Source organism: Mya arenaria, chromosome 4, assembly GCF_026914265.1.
Source record: "Mya arenaria isolate MELC-2E11 chromosome 4, ASM2691426v1".
NCBI lineage: Eukaryota > Metazoa > Mollusca > Bivalvia > Myida > Myidae > Mya > Mya arenaria.
Genome location: NC_069125.1, coordinates 51,456,676 through 51,474,776, shown reverse-complemented (window position 1 = coordinate 51,474,776; position 18,101 = coordinate 51,456,676). Strand labels below are relative to the sequence as shown.

Here is an 18,101-nt window from a genome sequence, read left to right as displayed (position 1 = left end):
CCCGTCCAGCGGGTTATAAATTAAATCATTCTACGGTCTCTTTGGCGATTTTGTGATGAAAATAAGAAACTGTTATATCACTCAAGATACGTCCAATGCAAATATAAACACGTACGTCCAATGCAGATATGAACACGTACGTCCCGTGCAGATATGAACACATCCGTCCAATGAAGATATAATCACGAACGTCCAATGAAGATATGATCACGTACGTCCAATGCAGATATGAACACGAACGTCTAATGCAGATATGAACACGTAAGTCCAATGCAGACATGAACACGTACGTCCAATGCAAGACATGAACACATACGTCCAATGAAGATATAATCACGTACGTCCAATGCAGATATGAACACGTACGTCTAATGCAGACATGAACACGTACGTCCAATGCAGATATGAACACGTACGTCCCGGGCAGACATGAACACATACGTCCAATGAAGATATGATCACGTACGTCCAATGCAGATATGAACACGTACGTCTAATGCAGACATGAACACGTACGTCAAATGCAGACATGAACACGTACGTCCAATGCAGATATGAACACGTTCGTCCAATGCAGACATGAACAGGTACACGTACGTCCAATGCAGATATGAACACGTACGTCCAATGCAGATATGAACACGTACGTCCGATACAGATATGAACACGTACGTCCAATGAAGATATGAACACGTACGTCCAATGCAGATATGAACACGTACACCCAATGAAGACACGATCACGTACGTCCAATGCAGATATGAACACGTACGTACAATGCACGTCCAATACCGATCTGAACACTTATGTCCAATGCAGATATGAACACGTACGTCCAATACCGTTATGAACAGGTACGTCCAATGCAGACATGACCACGTACGTCCAATGCAGATATGAACACGTACGTCCAATGCATATATGAACACGTACGTATAATGCAAATATGAACACATACGTCCAATGCAAATATAAACACGTACGTCAAGTGAAGATATGATCACGAACGTTCAATGCAGATATGAACACGTACGCCCAATGCATATAAGAGCACGTACATCCAATGCAGATATTAACACGTTCGTCCAATGCAGATATAAACACGTACGTCCAATGCAGATATGAACACGTACGTCTAATGCAGATATGATCACGTACGTGCAATGCAGATATGATCACGCAAGTCCAATGCAGATATGATCAAGTACGTCCAATGCAGATATGATCACGTACGTCCAATGCATATATGATCACGTACGTCCAATTCAGATATGATCACGTACGTCCAATGCATATATGATCACGTACGTCCAATGCAGATATGATCACGTACGTCCAATTCATATATGATCACGTACGTCCAATGCAGATATGAACACGTACGTCCAATGCAGATATGATTACGTACGTCCAATGCAGATATGAACAAGTACGTCCAGTGCAGATATGATCCCGTACGTCCAATGCAGATATGAACACGTACGCCCAGTGCAGATATGAACACGTACACGTACGTCCAATGCAGATATGAACACGTACGTTCAATGAAGATATGATCACGTACGTCCAATGCAGATATGAACACGTACGTCCAATGTACGTCTAATACCGATCTGAACACGTATGTCCAATGCAGATTTGAACATGCACGTCCAATGCAGACATGAGCACGTACGTCCAATGCAGATATGAACACGTACGTCCAATGCAGATATGAACACGTACGTCCAATGCAGATATGAACACGTACGTCCAGTGCAGATATGAACACGTACACGTAAGTCCAATACCGATGTGAACACGTACGTCCAGTGCAGACATGAACACGCATGTATAATGCAGATATGAACACGCACACGTACGTCCAATGCAGATATGAACACGTACGTCCAATGCAGATATGAACACGTTCGTCCAATGAAGATATGAACACGTACGTCCAATGCAGATATGAACACGTACGTCCAATGCAGATATGAACACGTACGTCCAATGCAGATATGAACACGTACGTCCAATGCAGATATAAACACGTACGTCCTATGCAGACATGAACACGTACGTCCAATGCAGAGATAAACTCGTACGACCAATGCATAAATGAACACGTACGTCCAATGTAGAGATAAACACGGGCGTTCAGTGCAGAGATAAACACGTGCGTTCAGTGCAGAGATAAACATGTACGTCTAGTGCAGAAATAAACACGGGCGTTCAGTGCAGAGATAAACACGCGCGTTCAGTGTAGACATTAACACGTACGTCCAGTGCAGATATAACACGTTCGTCCAATGAAAAGATAAACACGGCCGTTCAGTGCAGAGATAAACACGTACGTTCAGTGTAGACATTAACACGTACGTCCCGTGCAGACATGAACACGTAAGTCCAATGAAGATATGATCACGTCCGTCCAATGCAGATATGAACACGTACGTCTAATGCAGACATGAACACGTACGTCAAATGCAGACATGAACACATAGGTCCAATGCAGATATGAACACGTTCGTCCAATGCAGATATGAACACGTACGTCCAATGCAGATATAAACACGTACGTCCTATGCAGACATGAACACGTACGTCCAATGCAGAGATAAACTCGTACGATCAATGCATATATGAACACGTACGTCCAATGTAGAGATAAACACGGGCGTTCAGTGCAGAGATAAACACGTGCGTTCAGTGCAGAGATAAACATGTACTTCTAGTGCAGAGATAAACACGGGCGTTCAGTGCAGAGATAAACACCCGCGTTCAGTGTAGACATCAACACGTACGTCCAGGGCAGATATAACACGTGGGTCCAATGAAGAGATAAACACGGGCGTTCAGTGCAGAGATAAACACGTACGTTCAGTGTAGACATTAACTCGTACGTCCAGTGCAGATATGAACAGGTACGTCCAGTGTAGATATGAACACGTACGTCCAATACCACTGTGAACACGTACGTCCAGTGCAGATATGAACACGTAGGTCCAGTGTAGATATGAACACGTACGTCCAATACCGATCTGAACACGTACGTCCAGTGCAGACATAAGCAGGTACGTCCAATTCAAGTATGAACACGTACACGTACGTCCAATGCATATATGAACACATAAGTCCAATGCAGATATGAACACGTACGTCCAATGTAGATATGAACACGTACGTCCAATGCAGATATGAACACGTACGTACATTGCAGATATAAACACTTTCGTCCAATGACGATATGAACACGTACGTCCAATGCAGATATGAACACGTACGTCCAATGCAGATATGAACACGTACGTCCAATGCAGATATAAACACGTACGTCCTATGCAGACATGAACACGTACGTCCAATGCAGAGATAAACTCGTATGACAAATGCATAAATGAACACGTACGTCCAATGTAGAGATAAACACGGGCGTTCAGTGCAGAGATAAACACGTGCGTTCAGTGGAGAGATTAACACGTACGTCTAGTGCAGAGATAAACACGGGCGTTCAGTGCAGAGATAAACACGTACGTCTAGTGCAGAGATAAACAAGGGCGTTTAGTGCAAAGATAGAGATAGACACGGGTGTTCAGTGCAGAGATAAACACTTGCGTTCAGGGCAGAGATAAACACGTACGTCTAGTGCAGAGATAAACACGGGCGTTCAGTGCAGAGATAAACACGGGCGTTCAATGCAGAGATAAACACGTACGTCTAGTGCAGAGATAAACACGGGCGTTCAGTGCAGAGATAAACACGTGCGTTCAGTGTAGACATTAACACGTACGTCAAATACAGATATGAACACGTACGTCCAGTGCAGAGATAAACATGTACGTCTAGTGCAGAGATAAACAAGGGCGTTCAGTGCAGAAATAAACACGTGCGTTCAGTGCAGAGATAAACACGTACGTCTAGTGCAGAAATAAACATGGGCGTTCAGTGCAGAGATAAACACGTGTGTTCAGTGTAGACATTAACACGTACGTCAAATGCAGATATGAACACGTACGTCCAGTGCAGATATGAACACATGTACGTCCAATGCAGATATGAACACGTACGTCCAGTGCAAATATGGGCACGTACGACCAATGCAGATATAAACACGTACGTCCAGTGCAGATATGAACACGTACGTCCAATGCAGATATGAACACGTACGACCAGTACAGACATGAACACCTACGACCAGTCCAGACATGAACATGGGTGTCCAATGCAGACATGAACACGTAAAAAATGTCCTACATAGTAGTACAATAGTTTATTGAGTGTGGATAAACTTAGTACTTGCCAAAATAAAAAAGAACGCGAATAACTTTAGTTATTGAAAAGTTTAGGCTCCCGCCTTTTCTGTGTTAAACAGTTTTCGTATGCAATACCTTGAAAAGAACTACGAAATAGTTTCAATCGCTCGCATAAAACACACTTATAGTCATCATTACTGCAGGGGCCTTCGTATAGAAAAACGACGTTATGCAAACCCGTTGGTATATTAATGTTCTCAGAAAGAAATAATGAATTCATTGACAAGGTTTATAAAAGATGAAACATCTCGTTTTTGATCTTTTATCATCCAAAATAATAACAATAGTTGTGTTTTAGATAAACAGACTGCTTCAAAAGTCAGTTCGAGCCGATATACTCACGAATAAAACGGAGCAGATTTGTTCAATTTCGAGGAAAAATAATGCATTTTTATAAAGCGTTTATTTTCCCTAAGAACAATATCTGCCTTTGTTACTGTGAATGACGTCGCTAGGTCCTGAATGCCGAAAAAGGTGTCTCAATATTGACAATCGAAAGGAGTACAGTTCAAGAACCGACAGTTCGACAACTTTTCCGACTTTCAAGGCCTGTTGACGAAATTTCCAGCAACAAGATTTAAAGGTTTTAATGATGCGCATTCCGTGGTGCAAAGCTCAAAGTTAAAGGATCATCAAAGTTCATTAAAGAAATATCTTTTAAAATACACATTTTCCTTCCCGAATTTGAACGCACCTGCTCCATTATGTCCGTGAATACTACGGCACGATTCTACATCATAAGTAATAAATATCTTTCTACTACATCAACTATAGCCTATATTATATAATACATCAAATAACTAATAAAGCACAAAAATTGTGTGAAATTCTCTCAGAATTCTACATCACGTAGCATGTCTTCGTCCCTGTATCCGCGTGTCGGCGTTGCCGGCGCCACCTGATCCGCGAGTCGCTCCCCCCAGAACCATACGCGACGGTCGGCGTACCCTGGGGAGCGTGAGAAGGAAGGCAGCGACTTTGAGCCTGGAGACCGCGCCGCCATTTCGATGTCACACATGTCCAATGTCTCGAAAGGAGGCAGTGTCACTGAAACGATACCATACATAAACAGTGAGCATATGTATTTGTATTTATATATATATAAAGCAAGCTAGAGAAATTTTGAAATTGTCATGATTTAAGATTAAGTTAAGTTATTAAATGTCGGTGTCCGTGATTTAAGTGAACCGTAAAATGCATCTAACTTGCATGTCTTCAGATATATTTACCGTCTATCGTAACCTACTAGACAAAAGCAACATTTTGAATGATGTCGTCAGTAGTAAGTGACGACTGACACCGAGTGCAACCTAGTTCAATGGTTTATACAATTACTAATATGCCATCATTCAGGAGGCGCTGGGCGCTAACATAAACTATAAGCATAAACGAAGCCCGATGACGGTTGACATCAAGTGTGTGGGGGGGGGGGGCTAAAATTTAGTGCGTCGGTCACGACGTCTACTTCATGTATCGTACACATACGCCAAGAGTAATTGCAGAAAAATACCATTAAAGTATAAAAAACAAACCCTGGCTGAAGTGGGGAGAGATCCCCCGCCGGAACAGAGAAAAAATGATACAATATTCACTCACCCGTAAGGACTGGAACATAACTGGACGGATGTTTTAACCTTTATTGAAAGTGTGGTTGTAATTTACATGAAAAAGTTACAGCCCGGATATGGAAAGCCGGACGGAGGGACGGATGGTTTGACGCACGGGGTGCACGGAGCATAAAACTCGACGAATTATTGATCGTCAACACTTACTGATCTGTTTTGACATGGGTGACTTTACAAGAGAAAGTGACATCGGCGAAATGGGCGACGTCACAGAAGGAGCCGGTGAATTGGATAGTGTAACGTGTGAGTCTTCGAAACGTTCACGGTCTGAAACCATGAAGGCATAATTTCGAGCATAAACAACTCCATCGCTAAGAATATACGACTACCATGAAATACGGCATTATCCATTACGCTCTTTACAATGCACGACATGCGTTTACAGTTTCAAAGAAGACCCTGCTGGTCCTCGAGCCAGATTTCATAAGGTAAAAAGGTGAAATAATTAGTTTCCATTTGTATTTACATTAGAAGCACCGCATGTATTTAATTTAAATCCATTAAATGATTCCTTTCCGAGCGTGCTTTATTGTAAAAGCGAGTGACCTTCTATGACGTCAGTGTTAAAGGGCGTCATCCGGTCATTGTCGGGGTACGCCTGTTGACCAAGGTACTCCATATCCATGCCTGAAATTATACAAGACTGGTTCAATTTTGAAAAATTCTCTACAGATACGTCAGAGTGTTTGATTCTACTCATCTTTCGTAATAATTATTATTTTGTGGAAAGTGTTATTGCAGAAAAAGTTACAATTATTGAATAAAACATGTAGACTGACAAGTCGCTCATGTGTCATGTAGTTTTTTCCTATTTAAGTATTACATAAATAATTTCAAGTGACGCTATTTCCTACTTGTCTATTATGAAAATTGTTACAACTGTGATCAATTCTGTTGTTTTTTTCTATTCCATGTAGGTGATAGAATCAACGAAAACAAATGAGACACTTCAACAAACCGACGGTTTCTTATTTAAACAAGAGATGTTTGTCAAACATTATGCCCCCCCCCCCCCCCCCCTGAGCGCCATGTTGTCAGGATTATATGGACAATTGAATGAAATATGCATGGACCGAAATGACAGCTGATTTGTTGCTAAAATTGTATGCCGTTGAGGCAGTTTTAAGATTATGACCATTCAAAGTTTGAGGATAGAGTGTGTTATGACCATGACCTTTGACTCTATGACCTCAAAATCCATAGTAGTCATCAGCTGGTCACCAAAAATCTAAATGTTAAGTGTGAGGGCCATGGGTGCAGGCATTGACAAGTTATCACACAGACAAGCATTTTTTGTTCAAGGTCACTGTAACCTTGACCTTTGATCCAATGACCCCTTAAATTATAAGGGGTCATCTACAGGTCAGTCACAACTCCAAGTCAAGTTTGAGGGCCATGGGTGCAGGCATTGTCCTATTATCACTTGAAACATTTTCGCATTCAAGGTCACTGTGAACCTGACCTTTGACCCAATGACTCCTAAAATCAATAAGGGTCATCTCCTGGTCAGGCCCAACTTACATGTCAAGTTTGATGATCATAGATTCAGGCATTGTTGAGATATCACTGGGAGAAGATTTGTTAACTTTTTTTGCGTTAAAGGTTACTGTGACCTTGACCTTGGCCTGATGACCCCCAAAGTCAAGAAGGGTCATCTACTGGTCAGGCCCAACCTTCATGTCAAGTTTGATGACCATAGGTCCAGTAATTGTCGAGTTTGCTTTCAAGGTCACTGTGACCTTGACCTCTGACCCCTTAAATCAATAGGGGTCATCTACTGGTCAGGCCCAACCTCCAAGTCAAGTTTGAGGGCCATGGGCGCAGGCATTGTTGAGTTATCGCTCGGGCAACCTTTTACCATTCAAAGTCACTGTTACCTTGACCTTTGGCCCGATGACCCCTAAAATCAATAGGGGCCATCTACTGGTCAGGCCCAACCTCCAAGTCAAGTTTGATGGCCGTGGGTGCAGGCATTGTCGAGTTATCACTCAGACAACCTGTTACCATTCAAGGTCACTGTGACCTTGACCTTTGGCCTGATGACCCCCAAAAACAATAGGGTTCATCTACTGGTCAGGCCCAACCTCCAAGTCAATTATGAGGGCCATGGGTGCAGGCATTGTTGAGTTATCACTCGGACAACCTTTTACCATTCAATGTCACTATGACTTTGATCTTTGACCCGATGAGCCCCAAAAACAATAGTGGTCAGCTACTGGTCAGGCCCAACCTCCAAGTCAAGAATGAGGGCCAAGGGTGCAGGCATTGTCGAGTTATCACTCAGACATCCTTTTACCATTCAAGGTCACTGTGACCTAGACCTTTGGTCCGATTACCCCCAAAAACAATAGGGGTCATCTAATGGTCAGGACCAACTTCCATATCAAGTTTGATGACCATAAGTCTAGGCATTGTTGAGTTATCACTCGGACAAGCTTTAAAATTATTTTACCATTAAAGGTCACTGTGACCTTGACCTTTGACCCGATGAGCCCTAAAATCAATAGGGGTCATCTACTGGTTAGGCCCAACCTTCCTGTCAAGTTTGATGACCATACGTCCAGGAATTGTTGAGTTATCACTCGGACAAGCTTTGGTCTACCGACGGACCGACCGACCGACCGACCGACCGACATACCGACATGCCTGTGCAAAGCAATATACCCCTCTTCTTCGAAGGGGGGCATAATAATGATATGTTCATAAATTGGGCAAGTGATTATAACCAAGCGATCGAGGACGTCGAACAAACTGTTCTTCATTAACGGACATGGTCCTATTTCCAATTGAGTACCGCGAAATAATGACATCAGACTGAAAACAACTAAAGGAGCAACCGTGTATCTGTCTGGAATGCGACAAGGGGACGCAGGAGAGAAGGCGGGGCACCAGCAACGCGATACCCGTCACGAAGGCGGAACATCCCGCCAACAGGAGGCCCGTCAACACGTTCCATAACAGCGCCTGTATTCGCCAAATAAAAAATGAAATGTACATTTCGACATAGAATGTACTCAATGCTAAAATCATCACTCACAATATGTTGCTTGCCTTTTATTCTAGTAGATGTAATTTACTTTAATACTGGTACTACATGATCAGATGGTTTGACGTAAACAATTTAGTTCGGTTTCTTAAGCGAGATTTTTATATAAACACGGTTACAAGCGATTTCAAACAAAAACTTGTCAATACTGGGCTCTTATTTTGGTTAATATTTGAGAATGGCAATTTGATTTATATTTAATAATGTAAATTCGATGGTCATATGCTATAACAAATCTACATATTTATCTTTGCGACGTAGAATTACGTATATGCCAACTTTATCGAAGGAGTACACTGGTTGGTGAAGACTACCGAAGCGGTTCATCATATTTCCCCTTATTTGCACGAAAAGCAGTGCTGGATCTCGTGATATGCCAATAGATGAACGTTTCTAAAATACAGCACCACCCTTTTTTTTCCGACGGTACCAATTGAACGTGAGTTCACTCAAAATTATGATACTGCAATTTATTTGGAAAACAAGATAATTGCCAAAACATGAAGATAAATGTTTATGTTTCTACAACAGGAAATACCGAAATAAGCAACATTAAATCATTTTTGCGAAGCGCAAATGTAAACAGTTTATGTTGTTTAGGAAAATAGAAGACAAAATGACATTCGGAGCTCTTCGTCCATTTTTATCGAAAACAACCTCGGATATATGCCGGTACATCAGTAGAAGTTCGTATTTTTTAATTATGTCATTAATTATATGTAGTGTTTTAAGCTTGTACTGATTGATCTAAGTTCAAATTGATTGTCAGTGAAGTGTATTATTGCAAACATTATTAAGATTCCCAAGAGTAAAGTCATTAAGTTTAACTGCTAAAATAACTTACTACGTGATCTACTTGCAGCAGACTTAAACATACGGATTTCTTACTATGTTATCCGTCCATATACATCCGAGGTTGTTTTCGATAAAAATGGCCGAGGAGATTCGAATGACAAAGTGAGGGTAATTTTGGTAAGGTGCTCACATTTGCACAAAGCCCCTAGTTAGGTGTACTGTGGTATGATATTTTATTTCAATAACATGCGTTAAGGCTAGTACGAAAAATCTAGGATAAAATCCCTTTTATACAAAACAGTTTTGCAAACCATGTTGTCGGCGTTCGTTTGTTCTTTTTGAATTACCCATTTTGGCACATTCAAATGTATAACACTTCTAAAACTTATCCAATTTCTCGAAACTTGAAATGAATATTTATTATAACTAGATATTGTTTTAAACAACACAAATTGTATTTTTAGGTGAATATCGACAAAGTCGTCATTTAGAAGACAATAAATTAAAATGTTAATAGAAAATAATACCAGCATGAAAGGGTTCGTTTGAAATCATTAGACACATATTTCCGTAGAAATCTCGCTTAAAAGCTAACGTCTGAAAATGAATGGCCATGAAAGCCTTTTAAACAGCATTACTATCCACCCATAATTAATGTTTTGAAGAGGTTTGTGCATTTTGCACACACATCATTTCTAACAACAGCTTTAATACCTGGAAATGTGTACACTATCTTACCAGCGTAGCCCTTCCGGAGTGATGGGCAAATAGAAGCCCGGAGCCCGGGGTGAACAGTGGCCCGCACGCTAGACCCCACAACCCACCGCCCAGATGAACTGTATAAATGAATAAACAATATTCTAATGGCAATAAGAATTGTATCATGTATCACTTTTGGTCCGTTTCTTCGGTAAATTAGCTATTTTTGATGTTCCTTTAGATAGGCCAAGAGAACGTGTCCCATGGGAGCTCGAACCCATGTCATCATGGGTGAGAGGCGGATATAGAAACTACTAGCCAAATCCTGGCATTCTTGACAATAAGATTTCAGCTGGACTGTGTATTCAAATGATTCCTATAATGTACGCTGCCCATTGAATGTATACTCCAGTAACAGCGATCATGGCATCTCCGGTTACAGCGATCTTGGCCTCTCTTGTCGTCTGGATGACCCCGAGTTAGTAATTGACGGTGAGATATCTATTTCGGGTTTTACTTTAATCAGAAATTTAAGTATAAAGCTTTGAAAGCTGAACAGCCTGACGTCTTTCTCAGAAAAACAGTCAGAATTCATCTGTAGAAGTAGCAGAATAATATTGAAATGAAATCCGATTGAGATCCATTATCTGATATCACAAAGAAAGAATGTACCCATTTCCTGGATGTGACGAGACGTTTCTTTAATGGCGCATCGGGAGATAAATTATAATTTCCCATGGGCACCGAGTGTTGAAATCACATCGTGGCGGAACAGAGGTGCTAGACCTTTCAACGCATATAAGTGCAAAAACACTTTTAAATCAAACGATTTTAATGGAGTAGACATGTTTAACAGGGCACCGCCGGCAGGTGCCAGTGCTCATGTTATCTTACTCGGTCAAGGATCACTATTCGACATTTATTAAACACAAAAGTAGGGGCCTTGCAACAACTGACAATATTTGTACTAAGTTGTCACTGAATATTTGAAACGTATTTTAGTTATGGCCACGGTTGTATTTTTTCACGACCACACCGAGGATCTCTAAGGCTATAACAATGTCTCTATATTGGATACGGAAGAGCTAAATTTAACTAGGACTGACCTGCAACGGCCCCAACTGGATCATCAACGCGTAACGCGTATAGAATGGCACTCCACGTGACGTAACCGACTGTTGACGTCACGCCGATGACAAACGCTGCCCAGTGAGCGTATACGTGACAACCAGCGGCCACAGATACCTTGTAAAATTGTTTCGTACAAGTCAATTAAAAGGACAAGACAGCAGATGGTCCAAAGATCGGCAAATACATAATTGTCTCAAGACAAGCCAAGAATTGTCAATACGAGCGAGTATGAGGTCGATAATACATCACTTTACACGATTAAAGAATATTGAGTTTACCCGTTCAAAAATAGCGGGTCATGTTTTCACAGTTTATAGTGTGTATATTAAGCATGTGAAATTCACGTGATCTGTCCAGATACTTATTCCGTTGTGTGTGTTTTTTGTGTGTTTTTTTATTTACATGCATTTACGTGGGAGACAGCCCCAGTATATTTCGAGTTTGAAAAATATGCGAAATCTGCAAAAGATGCAAGCGAAATAAGCCATGTGATACATCAGTAAGTAAGATCCAATGAGTTGTACACAACGATATCAATTTTATATAAGTTTTTGACTAGTTTCTATGTTCTCTTGCAATGGTATTATCTGGCGTCTGGTCCTTCAAATCAAACAAATTAATAAATTTTGATTTTGTTCTCAATTTTCATTCGTAATATTTCTGACAAATTTAGTCAATGTGACGTGATTATTGTGATTTTTGCGATATATACTCGAAATACTAATACTAAGTGTATTTAAACTTTTCAGTAATACATTGGTCATACCATGAACGTTATAATGATAATGAAAGTGACTTTTAACTGGAGTATTTGGAAAAAAGGAGAAATCATCGAAAATTTTCCCGTTTGTTTTGCAGTAGGAAATATGTCCCCGTATAGCACATACCAGGCCGAGGAGAGCGCCGTTGGCCGTCATTCTACACAGCGAATAGTGGAACCTCCGCAGGCCCTTAAAACATATAATTATATTGAATTATTACTTTGGTTTCATAACCAACTTAAGATTTCATCTAGTGAACTAGTATATCTTAACAGAAGCGATTCGTGCTTTAAGAAAACTACAAAGCTACAATATAACATGATCCCCATTCTGACCAATTTTTTTTTTTTATGATTGGACAAAGGCTTTTAATGTTATTGATCAGACAACACACTGGACGACACCTGCCCGCCCATCCGCCCGCCCAAACGCCGCAGGTGAAAGTATTGTACGTCCCATTCTATGAATGGGGGATGAACAGATACTATTGATAGATCATTGATGATACATTTAGAGAAATTTGATGCAAAGAATGGTAACTAACTAGTAGATTAGTCAACAGGTGCACGGTTAACCCGGTGGATATGGCGGAGGCCCCTCCGGCCACGAGACTGTTACTGGCGGCCATCGCGAGACGGTGGACGACCGTGCTGCACGTGATGCATGTGACTGTCGCGCGCACGAAGTTAGTGCACGTGATACACACAAAACACAAGTACCATCCTAACATCTCGAGCTGTAAGTGAAATGATAAATTGTCAAGTTATAAGTGTCCGAGATAAATAAAGATAAATATGTTTTCTACAAGTTGCTTCAATTTGACCATTGCTGTGATCGTCAAAAAGATGAGCTTAATTACGATAAAAATTATAATCACTCGTATAAGAACGTATTAAAGGTAGACAGACATTTAACCTCTTCCTTATTGAAAAGGCCAAGCAAATGCTTAATCGGGTTAAGTAATTACTTTTATATATAAACATATGTATCAATTTGTTTATATATAAACCGGAAGTGAGTGTCCGTCCAGGTCATTAAAGATTATCTTGGACGGGCGGGGCCGGATCCTATAGAAGCGCGGTCCAAGCATATAAGTGGCCACCAGCGCTGCCGACCCGCCAACCACGTGGATCACGCCGCTTCCGCCAAGGTCCTAGAAATCATGGTAACATTTGAGAATAAGATTGAACAGTCATTTAGACAAAGAAATGTCCCACATACATAAATTGGCTTTATTTTAGATTCAACACAGGAACTGACTACGAACGACGTTCTTTTATTGCTTTGTTCTAAAGCAGGATGATACAGTTCTTTTTAAATTTCTTTTAAATTTGAAATATGTAACTACTTTTTAGCATGATATCACAACACTACCACATACTCAAACACTTAACTTTGTGTATGCGTATAATGTTTATATAAAGATATTTCACCGTGAATGGAGCGCCATGCAAGGGGGCCTGAAGGATTGTCCAACTGTCCTGGTGCCACGTCCATCGGTTCACCACGCCACACAACAACCCTTTTGTAAGATGATAATTTTGGCATTGTAAAATATAGAGTTAATGTTTCATATAACATTCATCATTTGTTAGATTTAATTGTTTGAGCTCTATGTTTTTATATTCTTGACATCGGTGTGTGTATGTTTCTTATGTTGTTAATATGTGAACGTATCAACAAATACTTAAACATTAACAGGACGTACCTGAGATTGTGGAGGTAACTATAACGTGCACATATAGCGGGCACCGCTCTAGCCCACCGGATGAGGCAATGTTTGCGGTGGTGACGCATGCGCAAAAGTGCAACAGCCAGTCAAGAGCTTTGTGACTCTCAAAGTCGTGACTAAACCAGTTGCTGTAGCCCAAAGGTGCTGCCCCGTCTGACCGTGCAAACGCGTATCCGACACTCCAGACAGACAACACAGAGACGCCTGCAACGAGAAACATGGTTCGACAAAACTAATAGTGAACATTGCAGATAGTACTGGTAGAAGTATTGCTCTTCTTGTTGTTGGTAATTGTGATGGTAATGTTGACGTGTTTGAATTCATTAATTTATTTTATTTACTTTATGAAACGTAAAACGTTACATTTTATACGAACTTTTAGCACAAAATATAATTGACACTATAGTGTACCACACGTTATAATTGACACTATAGTGTACCACACGTTATAATTGACACTATAGTGTACCACACGTTATAATTGACACTATAGTGTACCACACGTTATAATTGACACTATAGTGTACCACACGTTATAATTGACACTATAGTGTACCACACGTTATAATTGACACTATAGTGTACCACACGTAATAATTGACACTACATTGTATCTTATACCACACGTCATAATTGATACCATCTTAAAGTGAAAGTTATAAATGACATCATCCTCTTGCACATGTTGTAATTGACAGTATCTTATAGCACACGTTATAATTGATACCATCCTTAAAACACGTAATGATTACCATTAGGAGTAAAATCTTATATGGCGATAAAGGGAGATACAAAATAAATACCTAGTGTGAGTATGTTGGCGAGGAAGGGCGTGGCGGCGCTCTCCACTCTGGATGCTCCGGCCTGCATCATCCCCCACCCAACCTGACACACTGCAAAACGAATGCACGCATGCGTAATAAAACCCAACTGTTAACAATGACGTTTATTTTATTTATTTGCACATATTTTTCCATCCGAGAAAATTTGTTGACAGGGAAAAGTTCAGATTATTCACGAAAGTGGAATTATGTGAGCAAATAAAGCCCATGTCACATCAAAATTGCGTCCGCGGTGCAACCACTTCGCAAAGAAAAGAGACAATAGCGAAGATGTTTCAGAAATCTCTGACAGGTTTCGCAGAGCCAACAACGACGCCACCAATAATATGATACTACCTCGATTGATATCTTTGAGAAACCAGACAAGCAAGAACAGGGAATACGAACTCAGAATGAGGCACAGTGGCGAGAGTAGAAACAACTTGGCCACGTCGGAGTACACCACCTCCCAGCTGGTAGCGTTGGTACTGGTAGTAAAATTAAACCACTGCATGATGGTATCGTGGTCATCTGTAAAATATGTTGGACAAATAAAGTGTATAACATTCCCATGGAGAGCTTCTAATTCTCGCAATAGTAAGTATTCTCGACTTTGCTTATATAGAAGTGTGATTTTTGCATGACTGCATGGCTTAAATTCACCAAATTTAAAGTGACACTCTTATTCAAAATCATACATGCACATGTAAAACAAACATTCATTTCGAGTGATTAACCTTTAACTACTGACAAAATAATGCATATATATTTATTACAGATAACAAGATAGTTACCGTGCATTTAAAGCTTAAAAGGCAAAAAATGATTGGTGAGTGCTAAAAATTTAAAATAGTGTTTCATAGGATATAAACCAAAGTTGATGTCGGATCGATACAATGTATATTGGTGACAAATTTTCAGTGAAATTTCAAGCTTCTTTATCCATTATAGTTCTGCGTTTCACTTTCCCTCTCTAAATGCCTTATTTGCTTTAATTAGCGTTCGTTTTATTATGCAAAAACTCGCAAACCATTTTACTAAATGATTTTTAATGCAACTTTAATACATTTATATAGCTCGAGCGCAGAGGGACAGCGTTGTTTACTCACATGTTTTGCCGCCGCCGACGAAGATGAATTTCTCCCGAAAGCTGCTCCCGAGTCGGGCTAGCTCCGTGTCGGACCAAAGGAACGTGAGGTTATCCCGGGGGATCCCGAACACTGTCATGGTGAGGAGTTGCTAGGGGACCACCGACTGGGGAATAAATAAATTGACTACGTAGAATTCATAGATCATTGAACTTGTTTTTAAAGCTGTTATCACTGTTTTTTCAATGTTCTAATGCATCTTACTGTTTAGAAATGCATGCATGAATATACTAACGAACGGCTTTTGTAAATGCGTGTTCCAATATCTGTTAGTTTTATTAAACATATATGCTTTTATTTCCAGGTCACACGCTCAATGCTGTTTTATATGTTGTTTATGTTCGTTATTTATATCGGAAAATAGCTCATTGAGCTTATGTTTCTTGTTAACATATACCCGACTTTAAATAAAGATTTTTTATTCTTGTATCTTGTTTTATTATGATTATGACATGATCCTCCTGAAACACGTGTATAATAGTCTACCTAATGACAGCTGGGTGAGTACCTAAATCGGAACAGTACCTAAATATGGAAGACATTTTATAAAAGCATTTTTCCGATCATGATCGGTTTATTTACGATTTTAATCAATAAAAACGCTTGCCTTAGATACAAGTTCCAAAGAACACGATACTCCGGTAAGTTTTTCAATTGCTGCTGTCATTCAACGTTGTTCGTGCTCAAATGTATTATACATAATAATGTTCATGCTTGACACAATCATTGCATACTGCTACAGTCTGTATTGTTTTTACTTAAGGTAGCACACCCCTAATTAAACCCTCCACATAAAACTCTTCTATTTTAATGCGTTAGCCTATGTTGTTAAAGGGGCTGTACTCCGTATGATGAAATAGCGAAAAAAAAATTGTCGAAAACTGACAAACTTGGTATCGATGCATTGAAACTTACTGACTGAAGTACCACATAGTTTACAATTAATTTATTTTTAGCAGTTAATACGTATTTTTCCATTAAAAAAGATTACTAGGTATGTCTACCTAGTAGAATTCATTCCTTATGCGTGATTGGCTAGTCGATGTTATCACGTGATATTACCAAGTTAGGTATATAGCTTAAATATTCCACTCATTTAGGGTAAGCCTTCGTAGCACAGTGGATACAAGACTGTTGTAAAAAGTAATCAAATACGGCACGGCTAAAATAGCAGGTTGGGGATTACACACTTTTTTTAAATGAGACGGTAAAATAACTTCCAATAAAGAACAGGTCATGAGTATTTCTAGAACTTGTTATTTTTGCTTTTGACATCGATGTTCCAATTTTAAGCGGTAAAAACAGTATGATAAAATTGAAATACCATATGGCTATTTCAGTACAGTATAATAATATTTGTTGGTGATTTGATCAATAATGTATTATTTCTGAAAGCAAATATATTTCTTGTTACTCTGATACCAATTTTATCGACAATTCTGAAACGGGGATAGGGTAATTCAAATTTAAATAAAATTGTTATTTGACGGTAAATTTCTTTTAAATTTTGTTTTTTAATCCAGGGAATGATACACATTAAGAAATTATCAAGCTGATCATAGTTTGAAATGGTGCCCATTAGGAGTGTGCTACCTTAAATCGTCAATTTTTTTCTGACAAAAATGACAAAAGCAAGCTGGAATTAAAATAAATTATTAATTTACTAAAACAAAACATGTAGAAATAATTTCAAAAGGATACATAAAAATAAACAACGAATTAAAATATCCATATTTAGGTACTCCTATGACCAAAAATAGCAGTCCTTGACTGTGTGGTTAATAAAGTACTTTTCATGCAGATTAGTAGTATCTTGATAAATACCATTTATATCAAATAATTGGTCTTGAATCCTAGTATGCTGATGAAAATTTTTGTAGTTTTGGTAAAAGACTAACTAAAATTATTTCAAAAATAGTTCCGAAAGTGTTCCGATTCAGGTACTCACCCAGTATGTTCAATAAGTACGTTTACGGTTCTAACCAAGAAATGCAAAGTTCCCGGCTACTATAACATGGTGAATGAACGATGGACTTTCTTGACAATAC

The 18,101-nt window shown here is 39.6% G+C and overlaps 1 protein-coding gene across 1 annotated transcript; it reads right to left on the bottom strand.

The window, feature by feature from the left end:
* Positions 1-5,127: 5,127 nt before the first annotated feature.
* Positions 5,128-16,132, bottom strand: LOC128230895 (putative ammonium transporter 1). Its single transcript, XM_052943323.1, has 14 exons — positions 16,015-16,132; positions 15,314-15,436; positions 14,888-14,977; positions 14,061-14,288; positions 13,786-13,874; positions 13,362-13,505; positions 12,897-13,088; positions 12,479-12,541; positions 11,567-11,705; positions 10,500-10,597; positions 8,758-8,884; positions 6,467-6,547; positions 6,068-6,187; positions 5,128-5,342 (listed from the first exon to the last, which is right to left on the bottom strand). The coding sequence occupies exons 1-14, from the start codon at positions 16,130-16,132 to the stop codon at positions 5,128-5,130; spliced, it is 1,827 nt and encodes a 608-aa protein (XP_052799283.1).
* Between the last annotated feature and the right edge of the window lie 1,969 nt (positions 16,133-18,101).

Excerpts from the sequence above, each read along its gene's own strand:
- LOC128230895 (XM_052943323.1), bottom strand. The coding sequence starts at position 16,132 with ATGACAGTGTTCGGGATCCCCCGGGATAACCTCACGTTCCTTTGGTCC. Across the intron at positions 14,978-15,313 it reads GCCACTGTGCCTCATTCTGA|TGTGTCAGGTTGGGTGGGGG; the intron begins GTTCGTATTCCC and ends TTCGTTTTGCAG. Across the intron at positions 13,875-14,060 it reads AGTTACCTCCACAATCTCAG|GGTTGTTGTGTGGCGTGGTG; the intron begins GTACGTCCTGTT and ends ATCTTACAAAAG.